The sequence below is a fragment of the Stigmatopora nigra genome, unplaced genomic scaffold, assembly GCF_051989575.1.
Source record: "Stigmatopora nigra isolate UIUO_SnigA unplaced genomic scaffold, RoL_Snig_1.1 HiC_scaffold_59, whole genome shotgun sequence".
In the NCBI taxonomy this organism is placed as follows: Eukaryota; Metazoa; Chordata; class Actinopteri; order Syngnathiformes; family Syngnathidae; genus Stigmatopora; species Stigmatopora nigra.
The window spans coordinates 2,501-25,000 of NW_027551637.1; the positions used below are offsets into that span (position 1 = coordinate 2,501).

Sequence of the window (22,500 nt, forward strand, 5' to 3'; positions counted from 1 at the left end):
GAAAGTTGAGGTTTGTAGGTGAGAGTCTGTGTTAAACTGTGCATTAAAAAGCGCTCGAGGACATCTGGAGCACCTGAAACTTTACACAACGAGGTATCCAATAGCTGACACCTGCATCAAATACAGCACACAACCACAGAGTACAGCAGTTTAATTATTTCCTGAAAATAGAAAATTGAATGAATACAACTAAATACAGTAATACCTTGATATACAAGCTTATTGCGTTCTAGAATTCAGCTCATATTTCAATTCACTTGTAACTCAAGTCAATTTTTCCCATAAAAATCAACTAAATACAAATTAATTCAAATCTAAAGCACATTATTAGGGTCAAGATCATAAGGAAGCTAATATGCCTGTCTTTGTAAATGCAAAATATCAAATTATTCAATTTGAAAAAAGGTTAAGATGTTGTGGCAGCCATATCGCTTCTAATGTCAAAATATCTCAATTCTTTTTATAGTTCATATTACTCCAATAGCACAGTGAAATTTTGTTTCATTTCAAAATCAAGGCTATTCGCGCCTCTCCAGTCAGAGCACATTGAACTAGGTTTAGACGGGAGTCCCCTAGGTAAGATGGCCATGCCCCGAGTGAGCAGTGACGGAATGGGAGTTTTTTAACGTTTTACTATTCTTCTAAGCCCACCTTGAACCTCCTTACACTGGCGCAATAGGTTCTCTCTGCAGGCGTAATTTTTTGTGAAAGAAAGGCACACGGGTGGAGGTGGTTGTCCCTCTTGAACCTCAGCAAAACAATTGCAACAAGGCCCATGTTTGAGTCGTCCACTTCCACCACAAACTGGCATTGTGAGTCAGGGATGGTGAGTACAGTGCAGAAATAAATGCCTTTTGTTAAACAAAAGAAACCATCGGTGGCCTGAGTAGTCCATTTGAAAGGAGTAGCTGAAGACTTGAAAGCATCTAGTGGAGCTGCAATTGTGCTAAAATTGTGGACAATCTCAACTACTTCTTCTTCTTGTGGGTAAGTTCGAGCCCCACATCTTAGAAGGATCCATTTCCATCTTATACGGAGATACCTGACCAAGGAAACTCATTGAGAGCACATGGAATTCGCCTTTTTATCGGACTTGACATATAGATCGTGTTCAAACAACATCTGGAAAACTTGTGTTACGTGGTCGAAAAGGGCCTCAAGGGTGTAGGAATATTAAAATTTGGTCCAAATATACAAAAACAAAATAGTTCAGATTGTCACAAAATATGAATGGTATTGATCATATTTTGGAAAAAGCCGGGATTATATACTGGTTCATGACCTATGACCTCAGGCAGAAAGTCAGGAGTTTTTTCTTATTAGGTTTTTTCTGCCCTCTGATAGTCTGGAGGGGGGGCAGACGTATCTTCTGCATTGTTGACTTGATAGTGGTACACTTGTGATACTGTTGATTTGTGCTAGAACCCGGGAAAACCGACATGGCTTTCCAACCGAACAAGAGGTGGTCGAACCTTCCCCCTGTCGCGTCGCGGAAAGCGACGTGATCATAACACGATGTCCCTGCTGCCGACAGCAGAAACAGTGCCTTTAGCGAAGACGATGCTGTCTCTCTTTGGGGATCAGTCCGGTGCGGCCGATCTGCATAGTCTCCTGGGAAGCAGTGGTGGTTGGTTTGGCATCTATCAGCGCAGACTGTGGGGTGTGGCTTGTGGGAATGGTGCAATGCCTCTCCTTTTCTCATTCGCAGAGACAATGGTCCAGCCAGGAGGTAATATCCACCATGGAGTCCTGGTATGGTGGATTCTCTTAGTCTGCCAGCTGGTCCTTGATATTTTTGGAGAAAGCTTGGCAAAATGAGTCTCGCAGAGCGGCATCATTTCGTCAAGTTCGCGCCGTTGCAGCCCAAAACCGGATTTCCCAATCAGCCACACTGCGCCTTCTGTGCCGCAGGTTATTTATTTCTTATTTATTGACGATTTATCTCTCCTATATATTGATGATCTATGGGCCTGCGTGTTTGTTGTTGCGTCCATAGACTGAGCAAGTGGTGCCACTTGGTGCTAGACGTCTCCAAAAACCATGGAACTCATGCTGGAATTCAGGCGTAACAAGCCTGTTTCACTCATTTGACCTCACTTGGACTACTTATTTGTTCATTTCTTTTTTTTTTTTTTTATCATTTATTTGTCTGTCTTTTGTTATTTGTGCACTGTGGTGAAAGACTTAAATCTCATTACACTTGTATAACAATAAAAACATTTAATTCAATTCAACATTTAACAGTATGTGGAACTCTGCATGCAAACAAATTCATCAAATGAAAATAAAATACGAACCATCTCCCTGGAGCGGTTTCAGAAAACGACTGTGCTGAATTTATATCTGCACAGTCCAGAATCCCTGAAGGGGAAAAGACACAGAGATGCAGTCAAGCGTGCACAAGCAGACATAAGCACACCCGACACACCTCAAAAAATGTGCATACTTCAAAATTGAATTGTCTTAAGAGTTATCACAAAACAAAAAATTAAGGTGTGAGAGACATTAAGTGTTTCAAACATGCTTCCAAAACATTTCAAGCAGAAGATATACGGAACATAACTTCTTTTAATAATGTATTATCTAGCAGTAAATTATGGTTCTGCCACTAAAAAAGGTTAAATGGATATGCTAATTAGTGGTACTTTTAGTGCTTTTAAGTATTTTAAACATGGATTTTTTTTTTAAAGTGAATCATAGTATATAGAATAAACATTGTGACCATGGTGCGTGATTGCTCACTCACAGAAGAGCATGTCATCTAGGGTTGAGATGCAGAGCAGAATGCACCTCTTCTCAGCTACTACCTCTGGCTCCTGACTTGAGTGGAAGCTTAAGTTAATTAGCCATCTCAAAAAAGCTATGAATAAGAAAAGGTTGAAAAAAATGCACTGTCAGTGACATTTCAATAAATGGCACACAAAACATATCTTTTTAATACAATCAAATTGTATTTTTTGGAGTATAAGTCATTTGGGAATATGGGTTGCATAAAAAAAAAAAAAACAGGTCTACCTACCATCAGTCCCCCCAAAATTTGATAAATTATTCCAGTTGAGCTCATGTTTCATTCAGAGGAGCCCAAGCCATAACAAACTTATCATCAATGTCAGTTGCATCTGAACCTTCCTTCACAATCTACATTTTTGTTTAAAGAGGCCCCGTTGGAAAAGTGGTTAACGCGTCCGCCTGACAGGTCTGGGGTCGATCCCAAGGCGGTCCTTAATGTACGGAATTTGGATGTTTTCCCCGGTCTAGCGAGGGTACTCCGGGTTCCTCCCTCATCCCAAAAACATGCAGGGCATCATTTGAACACTCTTAACTGCATGTATAGAAGTACGAGTGTGAGCATGAATGGTTGTCCGTCTCCTTATGCCCTGCAATTGGCTGGCCACCAATTCAATGTGTCCCCCACCTGGTGCCAAAGTCAGCTAGGTTATGCTCCAGTACACCCCGATCCTTGAGGATAAGCAGTTTACAAAATGAATGTTATTGTGCATACTTCCACGAATAAAAAAAAAGTCAAATGTAGAAAAAGCCGTAGCCTATTGGTAACAGCCTCAGTCTATTTTTATAAGAAACTTTTGTGCGATTAAATGAATTTTTCTGAATTTTTTTCTACCATAAAGCCTTTCAACAATTTTAAGTTGTATCTGCACATCCAAATGATTCTACATATGAAATATTAAGGTTACAAACATCCTTGATGGGAAACCTTTTGTTCCAAGTTACAACAACAGCTCAATTAAGAAACTTCAAATAAACTCAAACATCCTTAGAAACGCAAAAAGTAGTACTGGTTCACTTCCGGAAAATCTAACTCACAAAACAAGCTCGGGAACCAATTAATTTCAGAACTGGAGATGCCACTGTACGCGTCTCTCTCAAAAACACAACAATCAGGTGAGGTGCTAGGGCAGGGGTGGCCAACCAGTCAGAGACCAAGAGCCACATTTTTTACCGTGTTACCGCAAAGAGCCACATTTTTTACTGTGTTACCGCAAAGAGCCACATCACACAGATTTATTGTAAATGTCACACACCAGCATAGTAATGACATAAATTGACTCCTACAGTACTAACAGCACAGGCCAGTCATTATCAACAATGAACATTGTGTGTGCACTGTCTCACACAGACAAACTCTCAGTTCAACCAAGTCCACAAACAAAAATATAATAATTTACAATAGCGTTTTTCTTTTTCTATGCATGTTACTTAGTGGGACTTCTGTCATAAAATCAGCGCCTATTTTTGCGCAACATTCGCTCCTTGTGAGCTGTCATTTATTATGAATGGCTTTTCGCTAGTTAAAAGCCATTGATAATAAATGACAGCTCACAAGGAGCGAATGTTGCGCAAAAATAGGCGCTGATTTTATGACAGAAGTCCCACTAAGTAACATGCATAGAAAAAGAAAAACGCTATTGTAAATTATTATATTTTTGTTTGTGGACTTGGTTGAACTGAGAGTTTGTCTGTGTGAGACAGTGCACACACAATGTTCATGCGAGGCAGACCAAGGCGAGAGTGCTCAGCCGGGAGCAGCCAATAGGAGAGCGAGGTGTACACCCACGTGGTGGGCGAACTAGCGCGCCCACCACGTGGGTGTACACCTCGCTCTCCTATTGGCTGCTCCCGGCTGAGCACTCTCGCCTTGGTCTGCCTCGCAGGGGGTGTGGCTTTTTCAGCCGACGCTCGATCTTTGGGATACTTTTTGTGTGCGCGACGCCGTTCATTGTCGCTTCTGGTTCACGGGAGCTCTCCCACTCTGTTAAAAACGTTTACTCAAATGACCTTGCTCCTACTGGGAAACTTTGAGGTATTTTCATCCCAAGCACATGCGCATTGGACGAAAATACCGTATTGAACTCAAGCGAAGCGCACACGCAAAAAAAAATAAAACACAAATACAAACTTTGATATGGACGTAAGAGCCGCATGAAACCGGGCAAAGAGCCGCATGCGGCTCGCGAGCCGCGGGTTGGCCACCCCTGTGCTAGGGGGTACTTACTTGACAGTACTTCCATTTGAGCTTCAGTGGCGGCGTTCTTCTCTTGAGGTATGCAACTACAGAGGGCTTTCAGCTGAGGAACCAACCACAAGCTCACACCTTCGTCACTAAGACAAGCAATGAACAAAAAGGGTTAAGAACTGAGAAAGAGATCTGATTAATTATTAGATACATGAATGAAAGCCTAGACTGATAGAAGTACCACTATGCTTCATTTTGGGAAGCAGAACCTGTGGGGTAAGATTTGCGGATAATACAGACAAGATATGGCCGCGGTAATCGAAAAACCACAAAGTAGGATCACCCCTATTATTACTACGTATCGTACTACCGTATTTTCACGACTATAAGGCGCACTGCATTATAAAGCGCACCCTCAATGAATGACATTTTTCCAATATGTAAGGTGCACTGGATTATAAGGCGCACCCTCAATTAATGGCACATTTTAATTCTTTCCATATATAAGGTGCACTGGATTATAAGGCGGCTTGCCTATTTTGGAGAAGAATCTAAGACTTAAGTGCGCCTTACAGTCGGGAAAATACTTTTTTTTTTTTTTTTAGGATTTTTTGTTTTTATTCTGTGTGGAGGGCAATATTGGTTGAAGTCGGGAAAATATATATATATATTTTTAGGATTTTTTGGTTTTATTCTGTGTGGAGGGCAATATTGGTTGAAGTACTATTGTTTTTTCTATATATTTTTTGCATTTATCAGTGTCAGTACAGATTTTGTTGTTTTCCAGACTTATTCTATTTCGAACTTGACTGTAGAAGCCAAATACCGTATTTTCCATATATAAGGCGCATCACATTATAAGGCGCACCCTCAATGAATGGCACATTCTATTTTTTTTCCATATAAAAGATGCACTGGATTATAAGTCTTCAATTTTCTCCAAAATAGACAGGGCGCCTTATAATCCAGTTCATCTTTTATATGGAAAAAAAAATAAAATGTGCCATTCATTGAGGGTGCGCCTTATAATGTGATGCGCCTTATATATGGAAAACACGGTATTTGGCTTCTACAGTCAAGTTTGAAATAGAATAAGTCTGGAAAACAACAAAATCTGTACCAACACTGATAAATGCAAAAAATATATAGAATAAACAATAGTACTTCAACCAATATTGCGCTCCACGCAGAATAAAAACAAAAAATCCTGAAAAAAATGTATTTTCCCGACTGTAAGGCGCACTTAAGTCTTAGATTTTTCTCCAAAATAGGCAAGGCGCCTTATAATCCAGTGCACCTTATATATGAAAAAAATTATAATGTGCCATTAATTGAGGGTGCGCCTTATAATCCAGTGCGCCTTACATATGGGAAAAAATTTCATTCATTGAGGGTGCGCTTTATAATGCAGTGCGCCTTATAGTCGTGAAAATACGGTACATGTTTTTGCGCCTATACGAAAATACACGAACACAAGTACAATTATCAAGGAGTAAATGTGTTAATATCATAAATATGGCCGACACTTGAGCCCAGTCATCCAAAATACATTTTAACCTGCGTCATGCATCACTCCCAAGCCTTTTGTTTCTCCTCGCTGTTATATCGGCATCGACAATTCATTCCAAATCATCACGTAACTTGCGCGACGGTGCCTGCCCAAACTACTATGTTGGCCATCTGTTAGCAAACCATTAGTAAAGCTGTTAAATTGTGTTCGATCCAGGGCTTCAGTCCATTTTCCAAGCATTCACACAGGCATTCTGTTGTCATTCACATCGGGCATTTCCTCTGTATAACTCTAATATGCTGTTTCTTCTGTAATGAATGATTTTGAGGGTTAAAAGGGCTGCGAGTACACGGAAGTCAAATACCCTCCACTCCATGGGATGTTTTTAATGGATTTACAGTAATGCTTGGAATGCACGGGGAGGGTATTTTTAAAGTGGATGTCCGCTGAGTTGATCGCAATAAGTTGCATGCCGGCAAGAAATAGAACCAATCACTCAAGTGGCGCATTCAAGTGGCGCACTCAACGGCGGCATTTTGTCATGATATCTTCGTGTAACGGTGCCGCAGTTTTTTTTGCATGTAGTGTTTTTTATGCGCATATAAGCCGAACCCTCGATTCAGTCATCATTTTTTGTCCAACAAAAGCGACTTATATGTGGGTAAATAGGGTATGTCCTCTCTGGTTCTCCGTATTAAGGTTGGCCGGGTAGAAAGCCTTGTTTGCACAATCGCCCCCGAGCCAAAAAGTCCACCAACATTCCTTATTGGAAGTGGATTTTTTTTTTAAACTGGGGCACAAATTTGAAAAGCCAAGCACGGTATCATCCTACAGCTGTACATTTGCAATTATTTGTTCAAAACCGCATTCAAATCGGATGTGCGGTATTGTCTCCATTTCGTCCAATGTAAGCTGACTAACGCGCGCACACAGAATAGTAATTTGCATAGATAATTTATAATGAGGTACTTAAAATGGACAGCCAAGTATATCCCTGCCCCCAAAAAAGAGCTGAGTTAAGAACAAGTTACTTTCTATCATCATGACAGGAGGGACAACGACAAGGAAATTAGCCAAGAAATATCTTATTAGGTAATATGTTGAAAAACTTTACAAGAACATCCTCCATTTTTATTCCACTTCCCAACCAATATAAATATGTGCACACAAAGACACTTGCGCTGGTCAATCATTTCCCATGCTATCTATGCATAAACCACAAACATGCCAACTTTGTCCATATTCCAGATGCCAGTTTACCATGCAAGAATGTTATCCTGGAAAAAAATTAATAACTTTACCAGACGGTGACAAATGGTGAAACGTTGGTGTCTGTTGTCATTTTTTCTGTTTTCATTGTCTGCATTGAAAAGGCATCTCCAATGCATATTCTTGTCTTATTTCTAATTTTGTCATGACTCAGGTGGAATTCTTTACTTTTGTCTTACTCATTTGGATAACAACATTGTTAATTGTAACGGTTTATGAAAGTTGAGGTAACCTTTAGCTTCCATACCCTACCTAGCAACCTAAACAACAAACCAATCTCGTAATTGACTGATTGGTGCAGGACGGTTTCACGCTTTATAATATTCAAACATAAAGTAGGAGCTATGCACACATCATTTGCATATATCACACATTCGGTATATTTTGGACATGCTTTACCTGAATTTGAACACATTCTTGCTTTAGAAAAAGAGCTGACATCATTTCATTTCTTGGCACCAACATCCTCACAAAGATTGCAGGAGGTGCTGGAGATGGACAACCTTTAGCGCTCACACTCATACCTAGGGGCAATTTAAAGTATTCAACCAGCCGACCATGCATGTTTTTGGAATGTGGGAGGAGGTAACCTGAGAAATTTCACACAAGCCTAGGTAAAACATTCCAACTTTCACACATTGAGGACCCATCTCGAATCGAACCCTCAACCCCAGAACTGTCAGGCCAACTTGGTAACCACTCATACCCTGGACATTCTTGAAGAATCTTTTGTATGTCCTTCAAAATGAGATGTACCAAGGCGTCTTGGACTCCTTTTATAATCCACCCCTCCTTTAGAGTTGGAACATCCATGTAACCCTGGCCCCTGAATATACAAAAAATGGACAAAAGAAAAGAAAGGGCGGAACGCCGGTGTGGAACAAGCGGAGCTCAACGTCTGTCCTCCTTGTAAGTCTTTATGCAAGTTTTTGTGGATGTCTAACTGCAAACTTGACATTTAGACACTCTAAAACAGGGGTGGGTAAACAGTCGTAGGACACCAGATTGATTAAAAAGTGCCCTCTTTATGGGTTGGAACGAAAACCTGCACCACTGCGGCGCTTTGTGGAATAGTTGGGTAAATCAAATGGCAAAACAATTGATTAAGAGGACCAATAGACATTCATTCCTCCCTTCCTTTCACACTCATAATGCAGAATGCATCAACAACAAGGGGGAAATTAGATCTACTTTAGAAATGGATGCTTGAAGCCGAAGAGGACTTTTGTGGTATAAAACAAATACCACTGCATAGTCAACATGAGCACTTCCAAATAATAAAAGAGCAACCTCTGAATATGACAAATTTCATTTTGTAGACAGGTCACATAAGAAAAAATAAAATGAGCAAAACCCAAACAGGATATTATGTATTGACCACTGCTGACATTTTAAAAGCGGAAGCATTACCAAACTATTACTATGCTCAAGCAGGTGAAAGGAGAGCATTAACAGAGAGGTATGTGACAATGCAAAATGCAAAAGGTACATTACATACAGACATGTCACGTTTGCCCATTATTTCATTATTGGCTAACTGGCAAGAGAATTAAGACAAAGAATAATATCGGTGGTTCTACTTCCGAAACAAATTGCTATTTGAAAATGTGCAGCGTGAACTTTCAATACTTCTAATACCTATTTCCTTGGGCAATCAGTCCCTGATAGGACAGCAAAAGAGGCTGCCACAAAAACCTCTGCAGGCGGGGATGCACACTACACTTGTGAAGAAAACAATACATGCCACCAATGTGGTCGGGCAGCCTGATGGGATCATGGTTAACAATTTCAAATCAAAATATTCCAAAACCAAAGCTCTTGGAAATCAACATTTTACGGCTCTTTTTGTCTTTCCCATTCTGCACACCTACTTCGATGAGCCGTCTGTGCACTCAGCCCAGTCTCCCTCCATTGAATGATTGACATGATGGTCAATCAAATTAAGACCTAGAAGTGATGAATAAATAAATTTATCCAATCCAATCTAAGTCACTAAAAAGAGTGTGTCCTAACGTCCCAGATGTGACTACAATGGTACAATAAAGAAGCAACTTTTAAAATTGATGTTGATTGCACTTTCCAAGATGGCGCCATTCACGCGGCAGCCAGTAGCAGTAGCTCTGTCCACTCTTATGTTTTTTGTGTTTTACAGCCCTTCTATCTTTTTTAAAAATATTTCTTAATACATTCCTTTTTACTTTACTTTGTACTTGATACTTTTTACTTTAATGTTTTTACAACGTTCCTTGTTCTGTTAGCCTGGCTTCTTTCTGCTACTTCTTTTTTGGAATCATTCAGCCATGCCTACGCTGTCATACACATGGGACTACAGACGCTCCCCTACTTCCGAACACTCAACTTAGGCACAAACTGTATATACGAGCATGTCTGCAAATTGCGATTATGTCGAAAAATGTTCATAAGTTCGATTTTGTATTGCGCGCCTTTTTCCGAGTAGTGCTTCTTTCCACCGCTAATACCGACGCCTGGCGCTGGGAGAGCTCTGCTCACCCAGCATCTACTTTCCTTTGCAGTGCGGAAGAGCGTGACATATCTCCAGTGCGCAACAAACCTGTTTCATTTTTATCATTAAATATGTCGTGCATCCATTATTCAATATGGTTGGTGAAAAGCGAAAGGCTTCAAGTGATGGAGGTGCAAGGAAGAGGCAAGCCATTTCATTTGAAACAAAAGTGGCAATAATAAAGAAGCTTTGTGCGCGTGAGAAAGTGGTGTGCTTTGCACAGGAATACAACTTGAATCTTTCGACCGTCAGTACCATTTATAAACAGAAAGATTGAGGAGCAGGACCCAAATATTGAACGTTGCACAAAGGTTGCAAATCAATTGAATGATGCCATACAGGGTTACCGCATCATTTATGATGAAAAGAAGAATAAAACTGGAATCGTCATTAGATAGCTTCTTTTGGCCAGTTTTTAGTAAATCTCACTCTCCATCTCTCTAAAGTATGTATACAGTACTGTATGTATTATCTCCATTTTATTAAATGTTTTTTTTCAGTACAAACCAATGATGGTTACTTATTCAAGCCTTAAACATACAAATGCAATTATATAAACCTTTAATATACTTATATAGGCCTTAAACATAAATTATAATACAAAATATAGCACTGTGTATATATATATATATATATATATATATATATATATATATATATATATATATATATATATATATATATATATATATATATATATATATATATATATATATATATATATATATATATATATATATATATATATATATATATATATATATATATATATATATATATATATATATATATATATATATATATATATATATATATATATATATATATATATATATATATATATATATATATATATATATATATATATATATATATATATATATATATATATATATATATATATATATATATATATATATATATATATATATATATATATATATATATATATATATATATATATATATATATATATATATATATATATATATATATATATATATATATATATATATATATATATATATATATATATATATATATATATATATATATATATATATATATATATATATATATATATATATATATATATATATATATATATATATATATATATATATATATATATATATCAACCGAAAGGATATATATATATGAACCTGAAATATGCCGTGACGCAGTCATAAATCTCGATGATTGCCGCACAAAATAAGAGTATAAACGACTATCTAGGCGGGTAAATAAGATAATAAATTAGTTGGGACGTCCCTAAAAAATCCTAAAGAAATATATTAATAGAGTAACATTTGACCATTGTTTGGAAAAAGTTCAAAAAATCTTCAAACAAAAGAAAAGTTGCAAAAATGGGTTTAACAAACAGCAAAGAACTCTCAACCAACATGAAGTTTATGCTAAAGCATTTTCCAGGATAATTGCACATATATGAAAGAGTGGAGGAAGAATAAAGACAAAGGGTGGGGGGTGAAAAGGGCAAAGCACATGTGAAGAAAAAATGGCTGAGCCGAGGACAAAGGAAAAATGGCGGCCAAATGGGGTGAAAAAAGCCTTCTTTCCCTAACCCATCCCAAAACTCGCCAGCAGGACAGGTTTGATGGATGCCAGGCCTGCTAAATGACCGTGGCCCCCCTCTTTTTCTCCCCCTCGTACCAGGCTGGGGGTCTCCTGGAATGCCAGACAAGATGTCTCAGGTTACCTCGCATCAACAAGAGCAGAGGGAGATAAGAATTTAGAGGCAGAGGAGACAGAAATGGCATTCATCCAAATTGTTAATGATATCAAATGAGAAGAAAACAATGCAGAAATGGCATTGATCCAAATTATTAGGAAAAGTTTAGATAAAAGTTTAGATAAAATAATTAATTTAGGAAAAGCATGATTTCTCTGGGATTATGTGAGCATCATAGATCATTCAGTGCACGGAATGATGTGTCTCGCTCGCCCATCACTAGATGAAATATGCTTTAGTGTGAGTCATATTAATGACTATTAACCTAGTTCTTTTGAGAATGACTAGTGCTGATAGGACAGAAAAAGGTGGTTAGCTGCCAATAAGCCCTTTTCAGGGATGGCGCTCTCCACTAGTGAAAAAAGAAAATGCAGACCACTGATGTCTGATTATGAATGAGTGTGAGCGTGAATGGTTGTTTGTCTTTTTGTGTTTTTGTGTTTTTGATTGGCCATCCACCAAGATATAATTGATCCGTTAGATATCAAGGTGGAAAAGGATTTAGCAAATTGGAATCACTATCTGAAACCGCCAATAAGCCCTTTTCAGGGATGGCAGCGAAGGATTGGAAATTTGAAATCAATTTCTGAAATCGCCAATAAGCCTTTTTGGATGGCGATGAAAAATCAAGGAAAATTGTTTAGTCCAAAGAAATTTTTTGATGATAATGCATTGGATTGGAGGAACAAATCTGCAATGCGAAATTTTGAGCACTGAGAAAAACAAAAACAGTGCATCATATGAAATTTCAAAGTACCATTGATGTATAGGGATAATGGCATCCAAATTGTGTTAACAGATTAATTGACTGAATTGACAAAATGTTCCATATTTCGTTACCATACCAAACGCCATTATTCACTACACGATTGGAGCTGAAGGATGACTCTAATCTGGCTATCTGTATAAAAGAAAAACTTTAAAGAAAAGAAACGCACTAATTTTGAGCTAGCAGAAGAAGACTGTGTTTTTCAACAGGAAACATGGAGAAGACGCACGAGCAACCCAAAATGAGAACGTCCGTACAACTCTTGCTGACCAAACAGCAGACATGAAAATAGCGGAGGATGCAGATCCATCTTTGCACTGTAAGGAGGTTCTCTCAGTTGAAACGTTTGAGGAGACAGGTAAGATAAGCTTATTGACGTGATCAGACGTAATGGAAAGCATCCAATATTGATTGGAAAGATTATTGCTCGAGGAGCAATGCCATAAACCATAAGGAACTTTTTATATTGGTTTTATTGTCTCCATAAAAAGTGAAAGCGTTTCAATTGAGAACAAACCTTCTTACAGATTTTTAAAGTAAACGATTAAGAGAGAAAAGAGAGTTTCCAATGGATAGATATGTAACAAAATTTTAATTTTATGCCGGACTATTGGAAAATGTTGATTAAGAAAGTTTTATAGATGATTGGCAAACTCCAAAGACAATGGAATGTTACATTTGATAAAAAAGACTACTAGTTTGGGATATTTTAGAATTTTCAAACAGCTGAGATAAATGTGCAACGCAATACACATTGTTAATTGAATTGGGACTTGATTAGTATGCAATTCATAAGTAATGAGTTTTAATGGCTCTAAAAGACAATTATGCTAGAAAATATTAACCCTGATAAACAAGGGGTGGTTACATTTTAGTAGGTTCAATTCTTTTCAGAATTATAAATGTATACATTTGTTTCTGGATATTAATTGATGTCAATGTAACTGTTACAGAGAGCGGGAAAGCTGTTTTCCTGAGGAGAAGGCAGCCTGGTTTGCTCTATGTATTCTTCATATTTTTAGCATGATTAGTTAATTTGTGTAATTGCAGGAAAGGAAAAATCAAATATAGTTATTGATCTTAACAAGGAAGCAGCAATCACAATAGAATAACAGCTAGTATATCTACTTTTGACTGATAAAGCATTCAGATTTTCACAAGCAAAGTGATGGAATGAGTAAGATTGTTGTGATTTTTGTCCATTAGAGAATTAAGCCCAACCAAGTGGCCGTATGCAGGTGTTGAGCACGCGCTAAAGACGACAGCAGCTAAAGCAGCAGCGCAAACACTTACTGCACAGTATTCACAACAACAAAAACTGAGTCGAAAACAGTATTAATTAATATGCAAAACATTGCATCACAGAAGGTAGAGATGCATCTATACAAAAAGAACACAGAACAGTCTGCAGAAGACCTGTACACAGCTAAAGGCCTAGCGTGCCTCCCAAAAATTATTCCAAAATTGAGCCATGGATTGAACCATGTCTCAACAGGGGGGATGATGGACATGGTACAGCGTGTGTTCCATGTCCCAGAGGTCTAAATACCTACTTTTAAATTTTTTGTAGGAACCGTTTGATTTGTTGCAGACCTGGTGTGCAAGGTAACCTCAGGCCCAAACGAGGACAACGTCCAAAGAGTGTGGGACTGGTAGAGCAAACAAATGTTCATGGAAGACCATTTCAACATCCTCTATGGGAAGGTGAAACATGACAAAAGGCTAAGGGCAAGGCAGACCTAATCACAGAATGGATGGTAACATGTTTGGAGAAACTTGTCCAAAGAACATGTTAGCTGCCGTGATCCCCTTTTGTCTACTTTGCAGGAGGTGGTGAAGCCAGGTGACTGGATGCTGATCCGAGTCATAAAAAGGAAGTCCTGGTTCTCTCCACGATGGGAAGACCCATTCGTGGCCCAACTCACCAACCTCCACTGCTGCAAAGATTGCTGAGAGGTATACGTAGATTCACCAATCTCAGGTCAAGGTGGTTCGAAACATAGGGGACTGTGAGTAGACTGCAAGCCGGACGGTACCAAAACCCTTGTCCGTGGAACATCATCAGACGTCTACTCACCTGCCCCGAGCGCCCCTCGCTTAACTTTGACATTTCGTAGACTTAGCATTCCCGCGCAGAAGCCAAAATGAAAGCTGCCTCCACCCTCATCACAACGACTCTACTATCAGCCACAACCTGGGCGTGGCTGGATGCCCTGCCCACTGAGACTCGAGCAGGAAATCGAGATGGTCCCATGCTACTGTCGCAAAAAAGAGTGAGGTGGTATGAAAAGAGTGATCAAAAGAATTATTATGAAGAAAATGTGTGGTATAATTTCATGATGTTTCAGAAGAAATTGTCCGGTGTGAATGAAAATTGTTGTGTGTAGTCGTATACCTATTTCCACAGGCACCCCGCCAGTTTATCTTAAGCCAATTAATCCCTACGACTATGACACCAACACACCTCCATGGTACCTAGAAGCTGCTATTAGAGCTACAGTTCCCCAAATTAATCCGACTGTACCACATTTGGCGGGTAGACATTTTACAAGACTCCTAAAATACAATTGGACAGATCTTGCTATGTTGAACGACGTCCCATACCCACGTGGTTTTAAAGCCGTGTGTTTTGCCAGTATCATGTCCCTTTTTGGCCACTCCATGCCGTTGGGGGAAGTCCCCATGAAGTGCTGCAGTCAGGTAATTACCCCGTGCACGCGAAACACCACTAACAAAGACCAGTTCAATGCCACAGGAGCGCCCCCGGGTGCCACCTGCAGGGATTATTACACTCTCCCTGATGTAATGGGCACTAATCCTCAAGATGATGGGTATTGGCTATGCGGCCATACAGTGTTTTTGAGTTTGCCCACAGCATGGACAGGTCGGTGTGCAATGGTGCAGATGGTCCAGGATGCCTTCCTTCTAAGGGGAGTAAAGGCAAGGGATAAGAGATCAGTGCAATTCAAACCACATGACTCAATTTGGGGCAGTGATGTTTCTGATGACCATAAACTATGGTCCACCCCCCAAAAAATTCATACTGTCACTACTTCCTCAGCTTAGAATTTGTAAAGTTATGCTCCGAGTGGAGACATTGAATTATCGTATGGGACTGTTCATTAACCAAACTTTCAAGGCTCTACAGGGCATAGCAGATGAATTACAAGCCCTTAGAGAAATGGAGCGCCAAGACCATATGGTCTTGGATTTGATAACAGCCAAGGATGGAGGTGTGTGCGCCATGGTCGGAGAACACGGTTGTACTTTCATCCCAGATGAAACCGGTGACGTAGGTAACATTATTCGTGCAATAGCTGAAATGAAAGCCTTGGCCAACGCCATGGCCCAGGATCACTCAGCTATAGGTGCATCACTTTGGTCGTGGTGAATATCCGGGTCGTGGTTCGCGATCCTGGTTAAATCTTTAACACCGTTACTTGCAATTATGTTACTCTTCTGTATTTTCTGTATTTTCTCAATGTGTATAATCCCTTGCATGAAAGCTATGGTTTGAAATACTATCCAGCATACGCTGGTAGCTTACAGTGACATACAGTATCACCGCATGACATGCCGCAATGAAGATTCTCCCACCATTTTGAAATGCGACGAGTATGTCGAGTCATCCGGATAATTGTACATGTCTTAACTTCAAAACTGTGTTCGCTCATAAAGAGGGACACAGAGGGATTTTCTTATATAACCTTAAAGCTACCTCACGTTTTTCACCTGTGCCTTCACAAATGATTTTATTGTTTTCCTATATAACCTTAAAACTATCTCACGTTTTTCACCTTTGCCTTCACAAATGACTTTATTGTTTTCCATACTTTTTGATAAGTACCTGCTGATGATGTTTATATTCTAATACCTAGATAGGAGGGATATAAATTGATGTTTAATGAAAATTCTTTCAAAGTTACTAAAGGGGGGAAATGTGAAGTATGAATGTATTTTATGCTTATTATTATGTCTTTTGGTTTATATAGTGTAGTAACTAGAATAGAATTTTGCATGACCCAGTGGAAACTTCCATCATGACACCTTTTAGTTAAGGGGGTGTCATCTTTCACGACACCCACTTCTTTGTCTACTTCTTCCCGCCTTAAGTTTGTACCTAGGTCACATGACCCTTTGTTAATAAAACCAGCTCAACTGTTGGGAGGGAGGGATTGGAAATGGTCAGGCAAGGAGATGGACTCGTCTCCAAGCGCTGGCACCTCCCGACCCCTCCCTCAGCTGATGTCTTTGAAAATCTCATCAAGCCGACTCTGCGTGTGCTACCTCTGATCCGAATTATTGAATGTATATGGTTCTAAACCTGACAGAATCAACTTCAATTTGAACAATTTCAACTTATGAACACTTTCAACTTATGAACAGCGCTCGGAACCTAACTCGTTCGTAAGTGGGGGAGCGTCTGTACCTGTTACAATACACAGCAGAAGGAGCAACACCTCATTGCCGCTGGAAATTTGCAGCTGGACAAAAGAGCCGTGAGAAGAAGCAACGCTTCTGACCAACCATTCCATCATGGGATAAGATGGAAGAGCTGTCGGCACTTACTTAATCGGAAACGGAGTCGAGGGTTTCTACTCCAGACTACGGAGGAACTGTGCGGATAAGCTTGGAAGAGTGACTCTGCATATTCTCTACCTCGATCACAGTCTGCAGAATTTCCCCATCTTGTGTCAACTTTACAATGTCTTTTTGAGTATGTGTCCGTTTTTGCTACCGCAACCGAGATGGCGCCGTCTTCCTTATAACTATGCCTTTCCTGTATCTGCATTCTCACCATATTGCCACTGTGACAATGAAATTTCCTGAATACGGAATGAGTAAAGTTATCCAATCCAATTTAAAATTTTGGAGAATAATAACAACTACATTTATACATTTATTACTGAAGTGTCTGAAACAGATCAAGAATGTGGGAGGAAAAAAAGTAAAGCTCTTACCTTTCTATAATATCTTTCAATTCAAGGGTATTGTAAAACTGAAAGAGGTACACCACATGCAGATTTGGAAGTTTCTGTAAACACAAAACATGAATTATTTCATGTACAAAATACAACACATGCATCAAACTTGAATGCATGTTATTAATACTTGAGAATCAGCACATATATATTTGTACTTGGAACATTTCAGGACGAAAGGCCACAAAATGTGGAGTTTGGATTTTGGCACTTATATTATAATACAAGCAGAGGGACCCAGCTTCGCCTGGCGAATAGTAGTGGAAGCTGGGAAGAGACTGAAATGGTGGGTCGGGAGAGGAAAGCTTTGACCCATGAATCAACAATCGAGGCTTAGTTGGAGCATAAAGCACCAATTCAGTTGACAATAATCGAAAACTGCAATGACATCGGACAGGAAAAATAAAAATGGTGCTGTCATTAATATAAATAAGGCACTTTTTAAGGATGTCCAAGATCAAGTGTTTTTAATGATTTTCAGCTCTACAATACAATGAGTTGGAATAAGACATACATGCAATGTTTCTCTCTGTATTGCACTATGGAAAAGAAGAGAATTATTGGACTGGCAGGTTTGCGTGTACCGGAAAATGTTACCCAAAGTTGTAAAACGGTACCCTCAAACTTGCCGACAATGCCTGGATTAATCGTTTTTTTGAAAGAGCTGAAATGGAAAACAGAACTTGATCTTCACCTGGACATTAAGCACCAATTGAAGTAACAGAAGCCAGGCTTTTCTGCTTGTCAGAATGTCAAAATATCTCAAATCTTTCGATGGTTCATATTACTCCAATAGTTGTCACTTTGGAAGAAGAAATAAACAAAACAAAAAAACAGTGGAATTTTGTTTTATTTCAAAATCAAGGCTACTAACTTCTGGCCCGTCAGCGCTCGTTTAACAAGGTTTAGACGGCAGCACCCTAGGTAAGATGGCTGCCGGGGACCTAGGTAAGATTGCTGTGCCCCGAGCGAGCAGTGATGGGAACGCGAGTTTTTTTCACATTTATAAAAGATACGTACGCTTTTTTTTCTTGAATTTCATTAAGAGACGGCAAAATATATTTGTTTAGCGTGTTATCTGTTTATCCTTTCTCTATTTGGAAATAAATGACCATATCAGGCGCATTCACTTGCGTCATGACGTCATCGTGTCATGGCATTGTCAATTTGCAATTTTCGTGCATGTCGTTTTTATGCGCATATACCCCGTACCCTCAATTCAATAATAATTTTTCTGTCCAACAAAAGCGGCTTACATGCAAGTAAATACGGTATGTATAGATAATCAAAGTGTTTAAATCATATTTAAATTCACCAGTTAGCTCCATGCATCAAAATGTATAAGCCAAAATTGTGCAATTCTGTTAAGAATCTGTTCGACTAACATGATAAAACACCTGAGGTTGGTTTGTAAACCATTTGATGCTGTTAATAAAAAATGTCACAAACTTCAATTGAAAATAAAGTAGTATGAATATTTGATTCACTTTTTGCAGATTTAAATTTTTTTTCAAGGTCAAATAGAATGGAAAATGTATCTCCCCTAAATGTGTTTGTGCATGAGCATGTGCATGTCTACATGCATGCGTGTGTGTGCGCATAAGTGTATGTATGCATGCATGTACAGTAATCCGGACTTTGAATTGACCACACCAAAACCTTAACTCTGTTTTTTTTAAGGCAATTCAGAGGTGGACCTGCTGGTGTGCTTTGGATTCTTGTAATGCTGCATGCTTCAAGAGCGCTGGAGTTCTAGCGCATGAACTAAGGGCCGTTATCCTTCAAAATTTACTGGTAGATAGCAGAATTAATTCATCCATCAAGTACAGCTAGTCATCCTCGTCCCGAGGAAGCAAAGCAGCCGCAGACCATCACACTGCCACCGCCATGCTTCAGTGTTGGTATGGTGTTCTTTTGATCGAATGCTGTGCCATTTATTCACGAAATGTAATGGGCCGCGGACATTCCAATAAATTCAACTATTGACTCATCAGACTACAGAATGTTCTTCCAAAAGTGTGGAAGATCAACAAGATTATTTTTTTTGGCAAACGTCAGACAAGCCTTTATATTATTTTTGGACAGCACAGGTTTTCGCCATGCATATATAAATTTATTCATGGATGTATGCATGAATAGTATGTCTGAATATATGTATGTATGCATATTTTTTTCAAGATGGCGCCGTCACACCCAGCCAATGGCAGTAGCTCTGTCCACTCTTTCTTGTTTTTCGTGTTACAGCCCTTCTATCTTTTTTTTATTACATTTTACTATTTCTTAATACATTCCTTTTTACTTTACTGTGGACTTTATACTTTTTACATTAATGTTTTTATAATTTTCTTTGTTCTGTTAGCCTGGCTTCTTTCTGCTACTTCTTTTTTGGAACCATTCAGCCATGCCTACGCTGTCATACACATGGGACTAGCTGTTATAATACGCAGCAGAAGGAGCAACACCTCAATGCTGCTGGAAATTCGCAGTTGGACAAAAGTGCCAGAAGAAGTGACGCTTCAGACCAACCATTCCATCATGAGATAAGATCGAAGAGCTGTCGGCGCTTACCAGGCCAGAAATGGAGACGAGTGGTTCTACTCTGCTACTGTTGTCGTCAGCTCCAGACAACTGAGGAACTGTGCGGATAAGCTTGGAAGAGTGACTGCATATTCTCTACCTCGGTCAGAGTCTGCAGAAGTTCCCCATCCTGTGGAAGACTTCCTGTGTGTGGTTCCAGTTTTATCCAACGTTACGTCTTTTTCTTGAGTCTGTATCCGTTTTTGCTACCACAACCAAGATGGCAGCCAGTGGCGGTAGCTCTATCCACTCTTGCTCGTTTTGTGCTTTTGCTGCTTTTCTGTCTTAATGATTTGATTTGGTGATTCTTAATGATCCCATTTACTTGGCTTTGCTTTGTACTTTGTGCTTATGCTTTGTTGTTCTGCGGGCCTTTGCGACTGTACTGTATAACTTATAACTATGCCTTTCCTCTATCTGCATTCTCACCCTCTTGCTACTGTCACAATGAAATGTCCCGAATACGGGACAAATAAAGGACGAGGGAACACTGTATATTGTATGCATGTGTAAACAGACATGGAAAATGCAGTAATTAACTTTACCCTATAATTTCGAGTATAACGCACAAAATTTTGTACCAAAAAACTGAACCGAAGTTCGGGAGCGTGTTATACACAAATCCTGGTGAAACTGTGCCCCCTGTCGGTGAAAAAGTCCCCTCCGCAGCGATCTAAAATCCTGTCTTTGTCCGCCAAGTGGCGATAGTGTACCTGTCACAAAAGCCTGTCCTCTCCAAATAACGTTTGCCAAGTTTATAGGGTAATAGTGGTAAAAATGAAGAAAAAAAGTTGCGCCAGGAAAACGAGTCCACCCAGGAATCACTATCCTTGCTCAAGAAGAATGGAATTTATTGTTTGGTGAATCTGATGATGATCTATCAGACTTTAAAATGTTTTCAATATTATGATGATGAAATAGACTAAGGGCTTAAAATTGTGAATTCCATTTGAGAATTGTATCCATATTGGTAGTAGTTTGTTTTACCGGGTTTCTGTACGTTGTGAATAAATGTTTGTGGAGAAAAACTGAGGGGAAAAAAATTATAGCAATTTTTAGTCACAAATTAAGGGTGCTGCTTATGCACAGGCGTGCATTATACTCAAATAAATACGGTATTTAAAAGAAATCACATGGAATCCACATCTTTTAACACACCTCATCCTTCCTATACTCCTGCCACAATGCCTTGGGGGAGAGGACTCCATGCGAGAAAAGTTCTCTAAGAGAGATTAGCAGGATACGAAGTTGCTCCTATACAATGAAATAAATAAATTAACACAACAAATTAAATGGGTGTGGGTAATGTCCATTGATAGATATTTATTGCATTGACTTTTCTTTAATGACTTAAAAACTCGAGTAAAAGATCACATAACACACAACTTAATAGCACGGGAAGATACTTACTCTCTGAAACGATGTAAGAAGATCATTTGAATTGTTGTCATCAATTCTTGTGATCACTTTCAGTCTTTCCAGGACCAATTTGGCTGACAGTGTTGGTAACGGGACACAAAGGTGCAAAGCTTGATGTCGCAACCCATACACTGCGAAAACAAAACTCAATCGTGGAGAGCATAGTGGTTTTCAAGTCTGCTATTTACCCAAATTCCTCTTACTCACAGGGAATATCTCAAAATGGAAGAATAAAATCGACTATGTCAAATTAAGTTTCATATTGATAACAGTGATGGACATAAACGCTCCCAGGGAAACAGAAGCACAAAGTTCGGTTGTATTTTGACAGGCGTCATTTAATTCATTTGCACCACACCACCACCATAGGTCAGAATGTGGAATAAATGGCGCAGACTGTCTTAGAGTGTGAGTACACCATGCCTCAATTACTGCCTCAGGATTCAGATCCTGTCCTCTAAGGTTCAAACCGGTAATAATAATAGCAGTGAAATAAAAATTGGTCAGTCATTTACTGCTTTTGTAAAAGGATAGACATCGCTCCATTTTTTTACAACTAGGACTCAAGTAAAAATCTTTTGCCCAAAGAATGGTGATTTAAGTAGTCTTATTATGCGGAGGGCCAATCACTGCAAGTACGGAAGACTACCATTTGCTCATAGTAAGCTAAAATTCCATTCCGTCTCAAGCAACAGAACACAATTTGCCAAGACTCAAGAATCTTA

The 22,500-nt window shown here is 39.0% G+C and overlaps 1 protein-coding gene across 1 annotated transcript in view; it reads right to left on the reverse strand.

Moving 5' to 3' along the window:
• LOC144193072 (Fanconi anemia group A protein-like) overlaps positions 1 to 22,500 on the reverse strand; it is a 43,900-nt gene that overhangs the window by 2,233 nt on the left and 19,167 nt on the right. The window contains exons 4-10 of the mRNA XM_077711907.1: positions 21,767 to 21,906; positions 21,515 to 21,610; positions 17,759 to 17,832; positions 5,015 to 5,121; positions 2,747 to 2,860; positions 2,298 to 2,361; positions 1 to 111 (exon numbers count right to left, since the gene is read on the reverse strand). The exon at positions 1 to 111 is cut by the window's left edge and continues 2 nt beyond it. Coding sequence (XP_077568033.1) covers positions 1 to 111; positions 2,298 to 2,361; positions 2,747 to 2,860; positions 5,015 to 5,121; positions 17,759 to 17,832; positions 21,515 to 21,610; positions 21,767 to 21,906 — 706 coding nt within the window. The remainder of the gene's footprint in view (positions 112 to 2,297; positions 2,362 to 2,746; positions 2,861 to 5,014; positions 5,122 to 17,758; positions 17,833 to 21,514; positions 21,611 to 21,766; positions 21,907 to 22,500) is intronic.